We start from the raw sequence: 14818 nt of genomic DNA, 5'->3' as shown, positions 1-14818 counted from the left end.
GAGCTCATTGCTGGAGCCTTCCTCGGAAAGAATGGTCCGCTCCTGACCGTGGGGAGAAGGGCTGAGGGTATAAAACCCCCGGCCCTCTTTGGAGGGACAGCACAGACGTGATGGGATGAATGGCCTCTGTCTGTTACGTGACCGCTCGGCGTGGGTGGGGGGGTGTTGGGGTCGCGTTTTGTTTGAGGGAAGAGGAACAGTTCCCTCCTCACTGCATCGCCCTGCTCCAAGAGCAAACAGCAAGGCTGACGGAGCTGTTAACAATCTCAGGCTGGACAGCAGCAGCAGCACTCAGGAAAGGGCTCGAGCAGTTTCATCTTTAATTGCAGCAAGCACAGAATCACTGACACTGACAACCGGGTGACGGGTGTGGGGATCTGATTGGCTTTGCCTGCGCCTGACTGGGAATCGCTGCGGGTTTGTCTGTCTCTGACTGTGTGTGCGTGTGTGTGTCTGGAAATGTGTGTGCACCTGTATCTGTGCGTGCAGGCCTGTGTCTGTGTTTCTGACTGTGTATGTGTGCACGTGCGCCTGTATGTATGTGTCTGTGTTTCTGACTGTGTGCATGCGCACGTCTGTATGTATGTGTGTTTCTGACTGTCCATGTGTGTGCCTGTATCCATGTATGTGCCTGTGTTTCTGACTGACTTGGGCGTGCGCGTGCCTGTATCTGTGCACGTGTCTGTGTTTCTGACTGCGTGTGCGCGTGCACGTGTATCGGTGCATGTGTCTGTGTTTCTGACTGTTTCTGTGTGTACGTGTGCCTGTATCTATGTACGTGTCTGTGTTTCTGACTGACTGTGTGCGCGTGCACTTGTATCAGTGCATGTGTCTGCGTTTCTGACTGTGTGTCTGTATCTGTGTATGTCTGTCCATTATTGTTTATCTGTCTGTCTATGTGTGTTTGTGTCTGTGTGCGGATCTGTAAAAGTGTGTGTGTCTCTCTGTATCTTTATGAGTCTATGCAGGTACACGTGTATCCCTATGTGACTGTGAATGTGTATCCAAATCACTTGTATATATGTGTCCGCATGTATTTGTATCGCTGCTCATCTGTGTGTCTGTCCCTGTCCATGTTGATTGGCGTATGTCTGTGAACATCGATGTATGTCTCCACGTGTCTCGGTGAGTGCACATGTGCATGTCTAGGACTGTGTGTATCAATGTGCCTGTGTGTGTGTATCAGTGTGTCTGTGTGCATGTACACATGAATGTGTGCCTGTATCTGTTCATCCGTGTGTCTGTGCATGTACACATATCAGTATTTTCATATCACTCAGTTTATATGCATGTGCCTGTACTTATGTATGTGTGTACACATCTGTATCTGTGTATTTGTGTGTGCCTGTACCCATGTGTGTAGATGTCTGTGCCTGTACCTGAGTGTGATTGTATGCGCACGCACGTGTGCCTGTACCTGTGTGAGATTGTGTGCGCGTGCGCCTGTGGCTGAGCGAGTGTGATTGTGTGTGCACACGCGCATGTGTCTGTACCTGTGTGCGCGCATGCCTGTACATGGGCAAATGTGATTGTGTGTGCGTGCACGTGTGCCTGTACCTGTGTGAGATTTTGGGTGTGTGTGTGTGTGTGTGTGTGTGTGTGTGTGTGTGTGTGAGAGAGAGCGTGCGTGGATCAATCATAGCACTCTGCGATGCGGTCAGTTCCCTCCACTAGGCGCCGCACGAATGCTGCAGACGTGACGAGGATCTGGCCAATGGCGTACATCAGGGAGGAGGTCACACGCAGCATCTCCCTACAGGCGGAGAAAATTCCGTAAAGAGGAGACCACGTTAGATCCTGAGGCGGTCACACCAGAGCCTGGCCACTCAGTCCCAGAAGGGAGAACCAAATTCTGGCCCCGGGTTGGGGTGGGCAGAGAAAAGGCCGCATGGTGTGCACAACATGGCCGCCTCCCTGTCTCCAGGGCAACAGCGACCTCACCCCCATCGAACCCAGGTGGATAGATGGGCGTGCTCCCCTCCCCAGACCCGTGCTGTCGGACTCTACTGTCGCATTGTCCTCTGAAGTATATAAAATCGGGGGGCCCATTTAAAATTCGGGTATCTTTTCTCGTTATCCTGACGTGCGCAAGACGAAATAGAGTCATCCAGCACGGAAACAGACCCTTCGGCCCAGCTCGTCCGTGCCGACCCAGATATCCTTAACCTAACCTAGTCCCCACTTGCCAGCCCCTGCCCCGTATCCCTCCAATCCCTTCCTCTCCCTGTCCCCATCCACCTTTTCAATGCTGTCATTGTACCAGCCCCCACCCCTTCCTCTGGCAGCTCATTCCATACACGTACCACCCTCTGTGTTACCCTTTTAAATCTTTCCCCTCTCACCCTAAACCTGTGCCCCTCTTGTTCTGGACTCCCCTCCACCCCCACCCCAGGGAAGAGACCTTGCCTATTTACCTTATCCATGCCCCATCATGATTTTGTAAATTTCCGAAGGGTCACCCCCTCAGCTCCAGGGAAAACAGCCCCAGCTTCTCCCAGGAGCTCAAACCCTTCCAGCAACATCCTTTTCAAGTTTTGACAACATCAGGGGCAGCACGGTAGCTCAGTGGTTAGCACCGCTGCCTCACGGCGCCAGGGACTCAGGTTCGATTCCGGCCTCGGGGTGACTGTCTGTCTGTGTGGAGTTTGCACATTCCCCCCGTGTCTGCGTGGGTCTCCTCCGGGTGCTCTGGTTTCCTCCCACTGTCCAAAGATGTGCAGGTTAGGGTGGTTTGGCCGTGCTAAATTACCCACAGTGCCCAGGGATGTGCAGGTTTGGGTGGATTGGCTGTGCTAAATTACCCATAGTGCCCAGGGATGTGCAGGGTTGGGTGGATTGGCCGTGCTAAATTACCCACAGTGTCCAGGGATGTGCAGGTTAGGATGGATTGGCCGTGCTAAATTACCCATAGTGCCCAGGGATGTGCAGGTTAGGGTGGATTGGCTGTGCTAAATTACCCATAGTGCCCAGGGATGTGCAGGGTTGGGTGGATTGGCCGCGCTAAATTACCCATAGTGCCCAGGGATGTGCAGGTTTGGGTGGATTGGCTGTGCTAAATTACCCATAGTGCCCACGGATGTGCAGGTTAGGATGGATTGGCCGTGCTAAATTACCCATAGTGCCCAGGGATGTGCAGGTTAGGGTGGATTGGCTGTGCTAAATTACCCATAGTGCCCAGGGATGTGCAGGGTTGGGTGGATTGGCCGCGCTAAATTACCCATAGTGCCCAGGGATGTGCAGGTTTGGGTGGATTGGCTGTGCTAAATTACCCATAGTGCCCAGGGATGTGCAGGGTTGGGTGGATTGGCCGCGCTAAATTACCCATAGTGCCCAGGGAAGTGCAGGTTAGGGTGGATTGGCCATGCTAAATTACCCATAGTGCCCAGGGATGTGCAGGTTAGGGTGGATTGACCGTGCTAAATTACCCATAGTGCCCAGGAATGTGCAGGTTAGGGTGGATTGGCCGTGCTAAATTACCCATAGTGCCCAGGGATGTGCAGGTTAGGGTGGATTGGCCGTGCTAAATTACCCATAGTGCCCAGGGATGTGCAGGTTAGGGTGGATTGGCCGTGCTAAATTACCCATAGTGCCCAGGGATGTGCAGGTTAGGGTGGATTGGCCATGCTAAATTACCCACAGTGTTCGGTGCATCTGTCAGAGGGAAATGTGTATGGGTGGGTCACTCTTCGGAGGGTCGGTGTGGACTGGTTGGGCCGAAGAGCCTGTTTCCACACCGTAGGGAAGCTCATCCTATCTTTCCGATAAGAAGGAGACCAGAATTGAACACAGTGTCCCGAAGGCGGCCTAGCCAAATGCCGCAACGTGACCTCCCCAACTCCTGGCCTCAATGACAAGCCCTTCCGGTCCAATTCCTACATCAGTGATGGCAACACCCTGGGATCCCTCGATTTCCCCTCCCTCCCTCCGTCCCCAGAAGGAGTGAGCCATCTTGCACGTTTATTACCTGATCACCTTCTTTGGACCCAGACACTTGACATCAAAGGTCATAGAGTACAAGCCATAAAAGGTGGCCCGGACGTTGAGAGAGCCAAACAGATCTCTCGGGCTGAGTTTGTAGATGTCGAAGGTGATGCGGGCGATATCTTTGGCGTTCCTGGGCTTCTGGGTGAGCGAGTAGGAAACCATTCCCCTCTGCGAAAGAACGGGAGCTACGGATTACGGCTCAGGTACAGAGTAAAGCTCCCTCTACACTATCCCCCCCCATCAACACTCACAGGGACAGGGACAGGGACAGCACGGGGTTAGATACAGAGTAAAGCTCCCTCTACACTATCCCCCCCCCCCATCCCAGGGACAGGGAGAGCACGGGGTTAGATACAGAGTAAAACTCCCTCTACACTGTCCCCCCCATCCCAGAGACTGGGACAGCTCAGGTCGGCATCTCAGGCCCGGCCTAGGCTTCGCTGTCGATCCTGATGGGGCCCCCCCTCGATTAGACGGCGTTGCTGGGCCGTTCGAGAGGTGTGTGGAGAGAGGGCCCGACCGGGTACGGTCACCCTTTTCCCCTGGCGGGGAGGTGGGCCTCAGTGCAACCCGACCGACAATGGTGGGGGTGGGGGGGTTTGGCGGGGAGGGGAGGTGTGGTGTTCCTCTGATAGCCACTGTGACTGTCGCCATGGTTACCAGCTCACAGTCCCTCCCAAGAGCACGAGCGGAATGGGGTCAGTGGGCACGGGGAGGGGGGAGGGCCAAACCCGATAGGCCGCGCGCCTTGCGCAAGGCCGGAGGTAGGGTCTGGCCGCCCGGGCCTGATCCGCCAATTGGCTGCCATCCGACCGCGACCCTTGACCTCCCTCCAGGCGGTGACCCATCAAGCACCGATCCACTAGGCCCCACCACCGTCAGCGATCCCTGCTCCTCCTCAAATTCCGCCCCCACCGCCGGTTTTGAGGTTGGGTGGGGGGGGAAAAGGAGCCCGGGCCCCGTTTCCCCTCCTCCACCTCCCCTCGCTCCCTGTCCCCCTGACCCACACCTTGGGGGCCCACCACCGCTGGCCCTTCTGCAGCACCATGAAGGCCGTATCGTCGTCAAGGTGTTGGAAGAACTCTTCGCTGTCCACTGCGGTGCCATCTTCGTCCAGGACCACGCTGACGGCACCCGCGATCAAGAGAACATCCAGGGCCTGTGTGTGAGGGAGGGCACACCGGGAGAAAAGCACAACGCTGTGAGAGACAGCAGAGGAGGTCGGCCATTCGGGCCGTCCTGTCACCTCCCCCCCCCCACACCCTTTCAGTGAAATCTGATCGTCCACTTTCCTCCCCTCCATTCCCCTTCCTGGTTAAATCTCTCTCTGCCTCAGCCTTGAATACCCTCAATGTCCCAGCCCTCCATTCCCCTTCCTGGTTAAATCTCTCTCTGTCACAGCCTTGAATACCCTCAATGTCCCGGCCCTCCATTCCCCTTCCAGGTTAAATCTCTCTCTGTCTCAGCCTTGAATACCCTCAATGTCCCAGCCCTCCATTCCCCTTCCTGGTTAAATCTCTCTCTGTCTCAGCCTTGAATACCCTCAATGTCCCAGCCCTCCATTCCCCTTCCTAGTTAAATCTCTCTCTGTCTCAGCCTTGAATACCCTCAATGTCCCAGCCCTCCATTCCCCTTCCTGGTTAAATCTCTCTGTCTCAGCCTTGTATACCCTCAATGTCCCAGCCCTCCATTCCCCTTCCTGGTTAAATCTCTCTCTGTCACAGCCTTCAATGCCCCAGCCCTCCATCCCCCTTCCTGGTTAAATCTCTCTCTGTCTCAGCCTTGAATACCCTCAATGCCCCGGCCCTCCATTCCCCTTCCTGGTTAAATCTCTCTCTGTGTCACAGCCTTGAATACCCTCAATGTCCCGGCCCTGACAGCCCCCTGCGGTAAAGTATTCCACAGATTCCCCCCTCCCCTCGAGAGTGAAGAAATTCCTCCCTGTCTCTGTCTCCAATGGTGACCCCCTCACTATGAGATGATGCCCCCCCCACTCTGGTCCTAGACTCTCCCACACGAGGGGGGGGGGGGAAACAACCTCCTCACATCTCCCCCTGTCAGTCAGTCCCCTCCTCTCCCTTGTCTGTCTCAATAAGATCATCTCTCGTTTTTCTAAACCCCAATGGGTACAGGCCCGACCGAGTCCCCCTCTCCTCATAAGGCATTCCCCCCCCCCACCCCCGGGATCATCCCGAGGGAACCTTCTCCGGACTACCTCCCAGTGTCTGGGAATCTTTGCTTAAGTGAAGGATTCTCCAAACCCTTCCTATCCCTGTCCCCATCCACCTTTTCAATGCTGTCATTGTACCAGCCTCCACCCCTTCCTCTGGCAGCTCATTCCACACACGCACCACCCTCTGGGTGAGAAAGTTACCCCTCAGCTCCCTTTCCCCCTCTCACCCTAAACCTACGCCCCTCTAGTTCGGGACTCCCCCACCCCAGGGAAAAGACTTTGCCTATTTATCCTATCAATGCCCCTCATAATTTTATAAACCTCTATAAGGTCCCCCCTCAGCCTCCGACGCTCCAGGGAAAACAGCCCCAGCCTGTTCAGCCTCTCCCTGTAGCTCAAACCCTCCAACCCTGGCAACATCCTTGTAAATCTTTTCTGAGCCCTTTCAAGTTTCACAACATTTTTCCGATAGGAAGGAGACCAGAAATGCACGCAATATTCCAACAGTGGCCCTAACCAATGTCCTGTACAGCTGCAACATGACCTCCCAACTCCTGTACTCAATACTCTGACCGATAAAGGAAAGCATACCAAACGCCTCCTTCACTATCCTATCTATCTGCGACTCCACTTTCAAGGAGCTATGAACCTGCACTCCAAGGTCTCTTTGTTCAGCAACACTCCCCAGGACCTTACCATTAAGTGTATAAGTCCTGCTAAGATTTGCTTTCCCAAAATGCCGCACCTCGCATTTATCTGAATTAAACTCCATCTGCCACTTCTCAGCCCATTGGCCCGTCTGGTCCAGATCCTGTTGTAATCTGAGGTAACCCTCTTCGCTGTCCGCTACCCCCTCCAAGTTTGGGGTCATCTGCAAACTTACTAACTGTACCTCTTATGCTCGCATCCAAATCATTTATGTAAATGACAAAAGGTAGAGGACCCAGCACCGATCCTTGTGGCACTCCACTGGTCACAGGCCTCCAGTCTGAACAACAACCCTCCACTACCACCCTCTGTCTTCTACCTTTGAGCCAGTTCTGTATCCAAATGGCTAGTTCTCCCTGTATTCCATGAGATCTAACCTTGCTAACCAGTCTCCCATGGGGAACCTTGTCGAACGCTTTACTGAAGTCCATATAGATCACATCTACCGCTCTGCCCTCATCAATCCTCTTTGTTACCTCTTCAAAAAACTCAATCAAGTTTGTGAGACATGATTTCCCACGCACAAAGCCATGTTGACTATCCCGAATCAGTCCTTGCCTTTCCAAATACATGTACATCCTGTCCCTCAGGATTCCCTCCAACAACTTGCCCATCACCGAGGTCAGGTTGCACTCCAAGATCTCTTTGTTCAACAACACGCCCCAGGAACTTACTGGTGTAAGTCTGGCCCTGACTTGCCTGTTGTGAGAAACCTCTAGAGCTGGTGGCACTTGAATGCGGGACTCCCAGCTCAGAGGTTGGGTCACTACCGCAGTGCCGGAACATCTCTAACCATTAAAACAGCTTGAAAATTCACCCTTTCTCCCGAATGTCTGTACAATCGCCCACGGCCTACTCCACCCGACGAATTCTGGCCCACCCACTCGGCCGATCTCTTCGCCGTTGTATATCCCCCTTCCTAACGACCCGGACCTTTGTACAGTGAGGAGATTTCCCGACCTCGACGCTGGCCTTTCCTTCCACGCAAGCCCTCCAGAGCAAGTGGAGGCGGCTGAGGTGTCATGGCCAGTCCACCTCCGGGTGCTCCGGTTTCCTCCCACAGTCCAAAGGTGTGCAGGTGAGGGTGGATTGGCCAAGCTGAATTACCCATAGTGCCCAGGGATGTGTAGGCTAGGGTGGATTGGCCATACTAAATTACCCATAGTACCCAGGGATGTGCAGGTTAGGGTGGATTGGCCATGCTAAATTATCCAGCTTACGTGAAGCAGCGAGCAAGTTGGGAGCGGTCAGCAGGGGATTGAGTGGTCTCCTGCTGTTCGGTAACGGATGGTCGTGTCTGTGCGCGGACTAAGCACGTGCCAACCTGACGCACGCCCGTCGATACCGCTGCCCTCCAACCCTCCCCCCCCCCCCCCCCCCCCAAACGACACCCCACCTTGTCGATCAGCTCCCTCAGGGTGCCGGCCGTCACCCCTTTCCGCGAGGTCCGGTCGTGGCCGCAGACGCGGAAGGGCCTCTGCGCTGGCGCTGACGTCCACAGTCTCCGGGTCAGCTCCGAGGTCACCGTAGCGACCGACCTGGAGGAGGAGGGTGGGGGGGGGGGGGGGGGGGGGGGTAGTGGGAGAGGGTGGGAACCGGAGGATGACGGTCGAATCGCCACGTTTTCCTCCCTCCTCCCCCTCCAGCGCCAACAGAAGTATCCCACAATCCCATTGGCCCAATCCGCCCACAACGCTGTTGCTGAGGTGATTTGGAAACCGCAAAGCATGCTGGTCTTTATTGTGACCGGGATTTTGGGGGTGACCTTAAAGGACAGAGTCCGACAGGGCCCTTCAGCCCAAAACAGTCCACGCTGACCAAAATGTCCGTCCACGCTAACCCCACTTCCTTGCACTTGGCCCATATCCTTCTAATCCTCTCCTCTCCATGTATTTGTTCCAAATGCCCTTTCAAACGTTGCTAATGTACCCGCCTCCCCTGGAAGCTCATTCCATTGGCGTACCACCCTCTATGTAAAAACATTTGCCCCTCAGATTCCCTTTTACGTTTTCCCCTCTAACCTTCAACTGATGCCCTCCAGTCCTCGATTCCCCAACCCTGGGGAAAAAAGACTGTGCGCGTTCACCCTCTCCATTCCTCTCATGATCTTATACGCCTCTACAAGATCCCCCCCCTCCCTCAGTCTCCTACGCTCCAAAGAAAAAAGTCCCCGGCTTGTCTAACTTCTCCCTTGTAGCTCAGACCCTCGAGGCCTGGCAACATCCTAGTAAATTTCTTCCGCACGCTTTCCGGTTTAATAACATCCTTCCCGTAGCGAGGTGACCAAAACCGAACACAACACTCCCAAGTGCGGCCTCACCAACGTCCTGCGACAGAATCTCCCAACTTCCTGCACTCAGTGTCCTGACTGGTGAAGGGCTGTCTGCGACTTGCACTGGGCAGAGGTTTGGCCACCACACTTAAGGAGGGACTGACCTACAACCAGAGGGAGCTCAGAGAAGGTCAACCCAGCCAATCGCGACGACCCTGTCACTTTAAAAAGGTTATTTTGTCCTTGGTTGTTTTTTTTTTTTGAAGAGGGGTTGTAAAGGCAGAGGGGCAGAAATGTCTGGTTTGACGATGGAAGAGGGAATGGTCAGTTGTCCCAGCTCAAGTTTATTTTTTAGTTTGTTTTAGCTGTGATGGGAGTGTCCAGGACAGTTAAAACCTCCACTGAGGATTCCCCAGACTTCCTTTTGAAATCTCTCTCGGGATGTTGTTCCCTCCTGCCTGTAAAAAGAAAATATGTGTTTGAATTTACCTATCTGCCAAGGGGCGTGTTTATGGGATGATACGATCTTGGAGCAGTTAATCACTAAGTGTTACTGTGTCAGGTCAGTTAAGTTTTCCAAGAATTACGTAATTCTAAATTCTGCTTTCTTCGGTTGGTCTTTTAGCTGTAGTGTTTGAACAGAGAGACCTTGGAGTGCAGGTTCATAGCTCCTTGAAAGTGGAGCCGCAGGTAGATAGGATAGTGAAGGAGGCGTTTGGTATGCTTTCCTTTATTGGTCAGAGTATTGAGTACAGGAGTTGGGAGGTCATGTTGCGGCTGTACAGGACATTGGTTAGGGCCACTGTTGGAATATTGTGTGCAATTCTGGTCTCCTTCCTATCGGAAAGATGTTGTGAAAGGGTTCAGGAAAGATTTACAAGGATGTTGGAGGGTTTGAGCTACAGGGAGAGGCTGAACAGGCCGGCGCTGTTTTCACCGGAGTGTCGGAGGCTGAGGGGTGACCCTATAGAGGTTTATAAAATCATGAGGGGCATGGATAGGGTAAATAGGCAAGGTCTTTTCCCTGGGGTGGGGGAGTCCAGAACTAGAGGGGTGTAGGGTTTAGGATGAGAGGGGAAAGGGACCTGAGGGGCAATTTTTTCACCCAGAGGGTGGTGCGTGTGTGGAGTGAGCTGCCAGAGGAAGTGGTGGAGGCTGGTACAATGACAGCATTGAAAAGGTGGATGGGGAGAGGAACAGGAAGGGTTTGGAGGGTAATGGGCCAAGGGCTGGCAAACGGGGACTGGATTAGGTTAGGGATATCTGGGTCGGCACCGACAGGTTGGGCCGAAGGGTCTGTTCCCGTGCTGTCCATCTCTCAGTGACTCTAAAGGTCAGGGGAATCCCGGATCCACGGTTCGAGAATCCAGAGGGGGGCAGGCCTTACCCTTTGAAGGGGGTGGGGGGGGGGGGGGGGGGAGTTCCAGGCATTTGGGTTGGAGGAGGGGGGCGAGGTAAGGCGTGGGGTTGCTCGCGGGATAGAAAGGTACAGCACAGGAAGAGGCCCTTTGGCACCCCTCTGAACCCTGCGCCCATGCGGATCCTCCATCCTAACCTGCCGCCTCTATTTTCTCCGGGTCTGTCTCCCCCCCCCCTCTCATTCCCCCCCTCCCCCCTCCCCCCGCTCCCTGGCTCGGTCTCGTGTCTGTCCCGGCAACGTCTTCCAGGCTCCGTGCCACCCTCGGTGTGAAAAACCTTCCCACGTTTCTCTCCCTTAAACCTTTCCCCCCCCTCTCGCTTTGAACTCGTGACCCCGCCCCCCACCTCTCCCCGCCGTGAAAGAGGCCGTTCTGCCCCCTCAGCTCCCGGGGTAGGAGCGGCCCAACGTTCGGCGAGACCACTCGGCCCCTCACCTCCGGTTCCTCTGCCTCGGGCCTACCCGCCCACCCTCCACCTCCGGTCGCCAAGGTCTTACAGGTTTTGGGCATACGTTCTCTCTCTGATCCCCCCCCCCCCCCCCGGGCCTTGTCCCAAACTCCAACGAAAACACCAGAGGGACCCAAAGAAACCGCAATTCCGGAAGGTTTTCCCACCGCCTTCGGGAGGGGAAGGCTCACTCGGTCAATTCTGGGTACAGAGGGACTGTCTTCTGAGGAGACGGAGAGAAAGAGAGAGAGAGAGATATAGAGGGAGAGATAGACAGTCAGGAAGGGGACTATGAGAGGGACAGAGAGAGAGAGAGAGCGGTATAGGGAGAGGGAGATAAAGAGAGGATGGAGACAGAGAGAGAGGGGGAAAGGGGGGGAAAGAGGGAGGGAAAGGAAGGAGGGGTGGAGGGAGGGAGATAGAGAGAGGGAGGGTGATAGAGAGAGGGAGGAGAAGGAAGGAGGGGTGGAGGGAGGGAGATAGAGAGAGGGAGGGTGATAGAGAGGGGGAGGAGATGGAAGGAGGGAAAGGAGGGGGGCAAGAGGGAGGGAAAGGAGGGGGGCAAGAGGGAGGGAAAGGAGGGGGGCAAGAGGGAGGGAAAGGAGGGGGGCAAGAGGGAGGGAAAGGAGGGGGGCAAGAGGGAGGGAAAGGAGGGGGGCAAGAGGGAGGGAAAAGAGGGGGGCAAGAGGGAGGGAAAAGAGGGAGGGAGATAGAGAGAGGAAGGAGATGGAGAGAGGGAGGGAAAGGAGGTGGGGAAAGAGGGAGGGAGAGACAGAGAGTTGGTTGGGACTGTACTCATTGGGGTTCAGAAGAACAAGAGGGGACCTTATTTAAACAGGCAATGGGGGGACTGACAGGGGGAGAGGTGGGGAAGTTGCCCCCGCCTTGTGTGGGAGAATCTAGGACCAGAGGGAGTGCGTCATCTCAGAGTGAGGGGGTCGCCCATGGGAGACAGAGATGGGGAGGAATTTCTTCTCTCTCCGAGGGAAGGGTGTGGGGTGAGTGAAACTGTGGAATACTTTACCGCAGGGGGCTATTGGGGCCGGGGCACTGAGGGTATTCAAGGCTGAGACAGAGAGGGATTTAACCAGGAAGGGGAATGGAGGGCTGGGACATTGAGGGTATTCAAGGCTGAGACAGAGAGAGATTTAACCAGGAAGGGGAATAGAGGGCTGGGACATTGAGGGTATACAAGGCTGAGACAGAGAGAGATTTAACCAGGAAGGGGAATGGAGGGCTGGGGCATTGAGAGTATTCAAGGCTGAGACAGAGAGAGATTTAACCAGGAAGGGGAATGGAGGGCTGGGACATTGAGGGTATACAAGGCTGTGACAGAGAGAGATTTAACCAGGAAGGGGAATGGAGGGCCGGGACATTGAGGGTATACAAGGCTGAGACAGAGAGAGATTTAACCAGGAAGGGGAATGGAGGGCTGGGACATTGAGGGTATACAAGGCTGAGACAGAGAGAGAGGGGTTTTTAATGAGGAATGGGAATCGAAGGGGAAAACCGGCAGGAAAGTGGGAGTGGGAGAAGATCACGGACGTGGGGGAACAGGCTCAATGAGTTGAGTGGCCTGCTGCTACCTCTCTTCAGCGGGACATTGGTGACGGGGAGCTTTGATCGAGGCGATGGGTGGAGAACGAGGTGGGGGGGGTGTGGGGGGAGAGAAAGTGTCGCAGAGTGACCGAGGTGGAGGGGGGGTGCTGTTGGGATGCTCCGGGTTTGAAGCGATTGGGGAGAGGGACCGCGGGTGGCGGGGGGGGGAGAGAGTAGGGGGGGGGGGGGGAACGCCGGGAGAGGGAGTGCCAGGAGAGGCAAGGAAAGGACGGATTCCTCCGAGCGGTGGGTGGTTGGCACGCAGAGTGCACCGTCTGGGAGAGCAAGGACGGAGGGTGGGATACACCAGAGGAGCGGGTGAGAGGGGACGGGTCTGTCACCCGAGAAGCAGGATGAGGGGGTGTGGGGCGAAGGCTGGGGTTTGGGGAGGTGGTGGGGGAAAGGGGGAACGAGAGACAAGGGATGGAGTGAGTGAGAGGGAAGGAGGGAAAGAGAGAGAGGGAGGGAGAGAAGGAGAGAGAGGGGTGGAGGAAGGGGGATTGAGAGATAGAGATGGAGTGAGTGAGAGAGGGGGATGGAAGGAGAGAGAGAGAGTGAGAGTGAGGGAGGGAGTGAGAGGGAAGGGGGATTGAGAGATAGAGAAGGAGTGAGTGAGAGAGAGGGAGTGAAGGAGAGAGAGAGAGGGAGCGGTGGAAGGGGATTGAGAGATAAAGATGGAGTGAGTGAGAGGGGGAGGGAAGGAGAGGAGGGGGATGGGGAAGGGGATTGAAAGAGGGATAGAGGGAGAAAAAGAGAGATACAAGGAGAGACGGAGGGGTGGGAGAGTGGGAGAGGAGAGAGAGAGAGATACGGGGTGCGAAAGGGAGGGGGAGAAGTACGGTGTGTAAGAGGGAAGGAGAGAGTGTGAGTGAAGGAGAGTGAGAGAGAGAGATATAGGGTGAGAGGAGGAGGGAGAGTGGGGCAAGAGGGTGAGAGAGTTGGAGGAGAGGAGGGTGGGAGATACAGAGAGATGAGGGGAGAGACGGAGAGAGATGGAGAGAGAGGTCGAGTGAGATAGAGGGGGGAGAGTTAGAGAGAGGTGGGGTGGGAGATGGGGGGATAGAGAGACAGAGATGGGGAGGGGTGGGAGATGGGGGGATAGAGAGACAGAGATGGGGAGGAGAGAGAGATGGGGGAGAGAGAGAGATGTGGGGGAGAGAGAGATGGGGGAGAGAGAGAGATGGGAGAGAGAGAGAGATGGGGGGAGAGAGAGATGGGGGAGAGAGAGAAGGGGGAGAGAGAGATGGGGGGGAGAGAGAGATGGGGGGGAGAGAGAGATGGGGGGGAGAGAGAGATGGGGGAGAGAGAGAGATGGGGGAGAGAGAGAGATGGGGGGGAGAGAGAGATGGGGGAGAGAGAGAGATGGGGGAAAGAGAGAGATGGGGAGAGAGAGAGATGGGGGAGAGAGAGAGATGGGGGGGAGAGAGAGATGGGGGGGAGAGAGAGATGGGGGAGAGAGAGAGATGGGGGGGAGAGAGAGATGGGGGGGAGAGAGAGATGGGGGGGAGAGAGAGATGGGGGGGAGAGAGATTGGGGGGGAGAGAGACATGGGGGGGAGAGAGACATGGGGGGGAGAGAGACATGGGGGGGAGAGAGACATGGGGGGGAGAGAGACATGGGGGGGAGAGAGACATGGGGGGGAGAGAGACATGGGGGGGAGAGAGACATGGGGGGGAGAGAGACATGGGGGGAGAGAGAGATGGGGGGGAGAGAGATGGGGGGGAGAGAGATGGGGGGGAGAGAGATGGGGGGGAGACGGATGGGGGAGAGAGAGATGGGGGGGAGAGAGATGGGGGGAGAGAGAGATGGGGGGAGAGAGAGATGGGGGGAGAGAGAGATGGGGGGGAGAGAGAGATGGGGGGGAGAGAGAGATGGGGGGGGAGAGAGAGATGGGGGGGAGAGAGAGATGGGGGGGAGAGAGAGATGGGGGGGAGAGAGAGATGGGGGGAGAGAGAGATGGGGGGAGAGAGAGATGGGGGGGAGAGAGAGATGGGGGGGAGAGAGAGATGGGGGGGAGAGAGAGATGGGGGGAGAGAGAGATGGGGGGGAGAGAGAGATGGGGGGGAGAGAGAGATGGGGAGAGAGAGAGAGAGATGGGGGGAGAGAGAGAGAGATGGGGGAGAGAGAGAGATGGGGGAGAGAGAGAGATGGGGGAGAGAGAGATGGGGGGGAGAGAGAGATGGGGGGGAGAGAGAGATGGGGGGGAGAGAGAGATG

The 14818-nt window shown here is 55.8% G+C and overlaps 1 protein-coding gene across 1 annotated transcript in view; it reads right to left on the bottom strand.

Moving 5' to 3' along the window:
- Positions 1 to 303: 303 nt before the first annotated feature.
- The window catches only part of cideb (cell death inducing DFFA like effector b), a 55517-nt gene continuing 41002 nt past the window's right edge, over positions 304 to 14818 (bottom strand). Inside the window, exons 2-5 of the mRNA XM_087975731.1 lie at positions 8262 to 8403; positions 4994 to 5143; positions 3965 to 4152; positions 304 to 1753 (exon numbers count right to left, since the gene is read on the bottom strand). Of these exons, the coding sequence (XP_087831857.1) occupies positions 1633 to 1753; positions 3965 to 4152; positions 4994 to 5143; positions 8262 to 8403 (601 nt within the window). The 3' untranslated portion in view covers positions 304 to 1632. The remainder of the gene's footprint in view (positions 1754 to 3964; positions 4153 to 4993; positions 5144 to 8261; positions 8404 to 14818) is intronic.

Source organism: Chiloscyllium plagiosum, unplaced genomic scaffold (genome assembly GCF_037043375.1).
Source record: "Chiloscyllium plagiosum isolate Xiang-an unplaced genomic scaffold, Cpla_swu_hap1 HiC_scaffold_27, whole genome shotgun sequence".
Lineage (NCBI taxonomy): Eukaryota > Metazoa > Chordata > Chondrichthyes > Orectolobiformes > Hemiscylliidae > Chiloscyllium > Chiloscyllium plagiosum.
The sequence above is the reverse complement of the archived record's forward strand: the minus strand, read 5'-3'. Positions and strand labels throughout refer to the sequence as shown.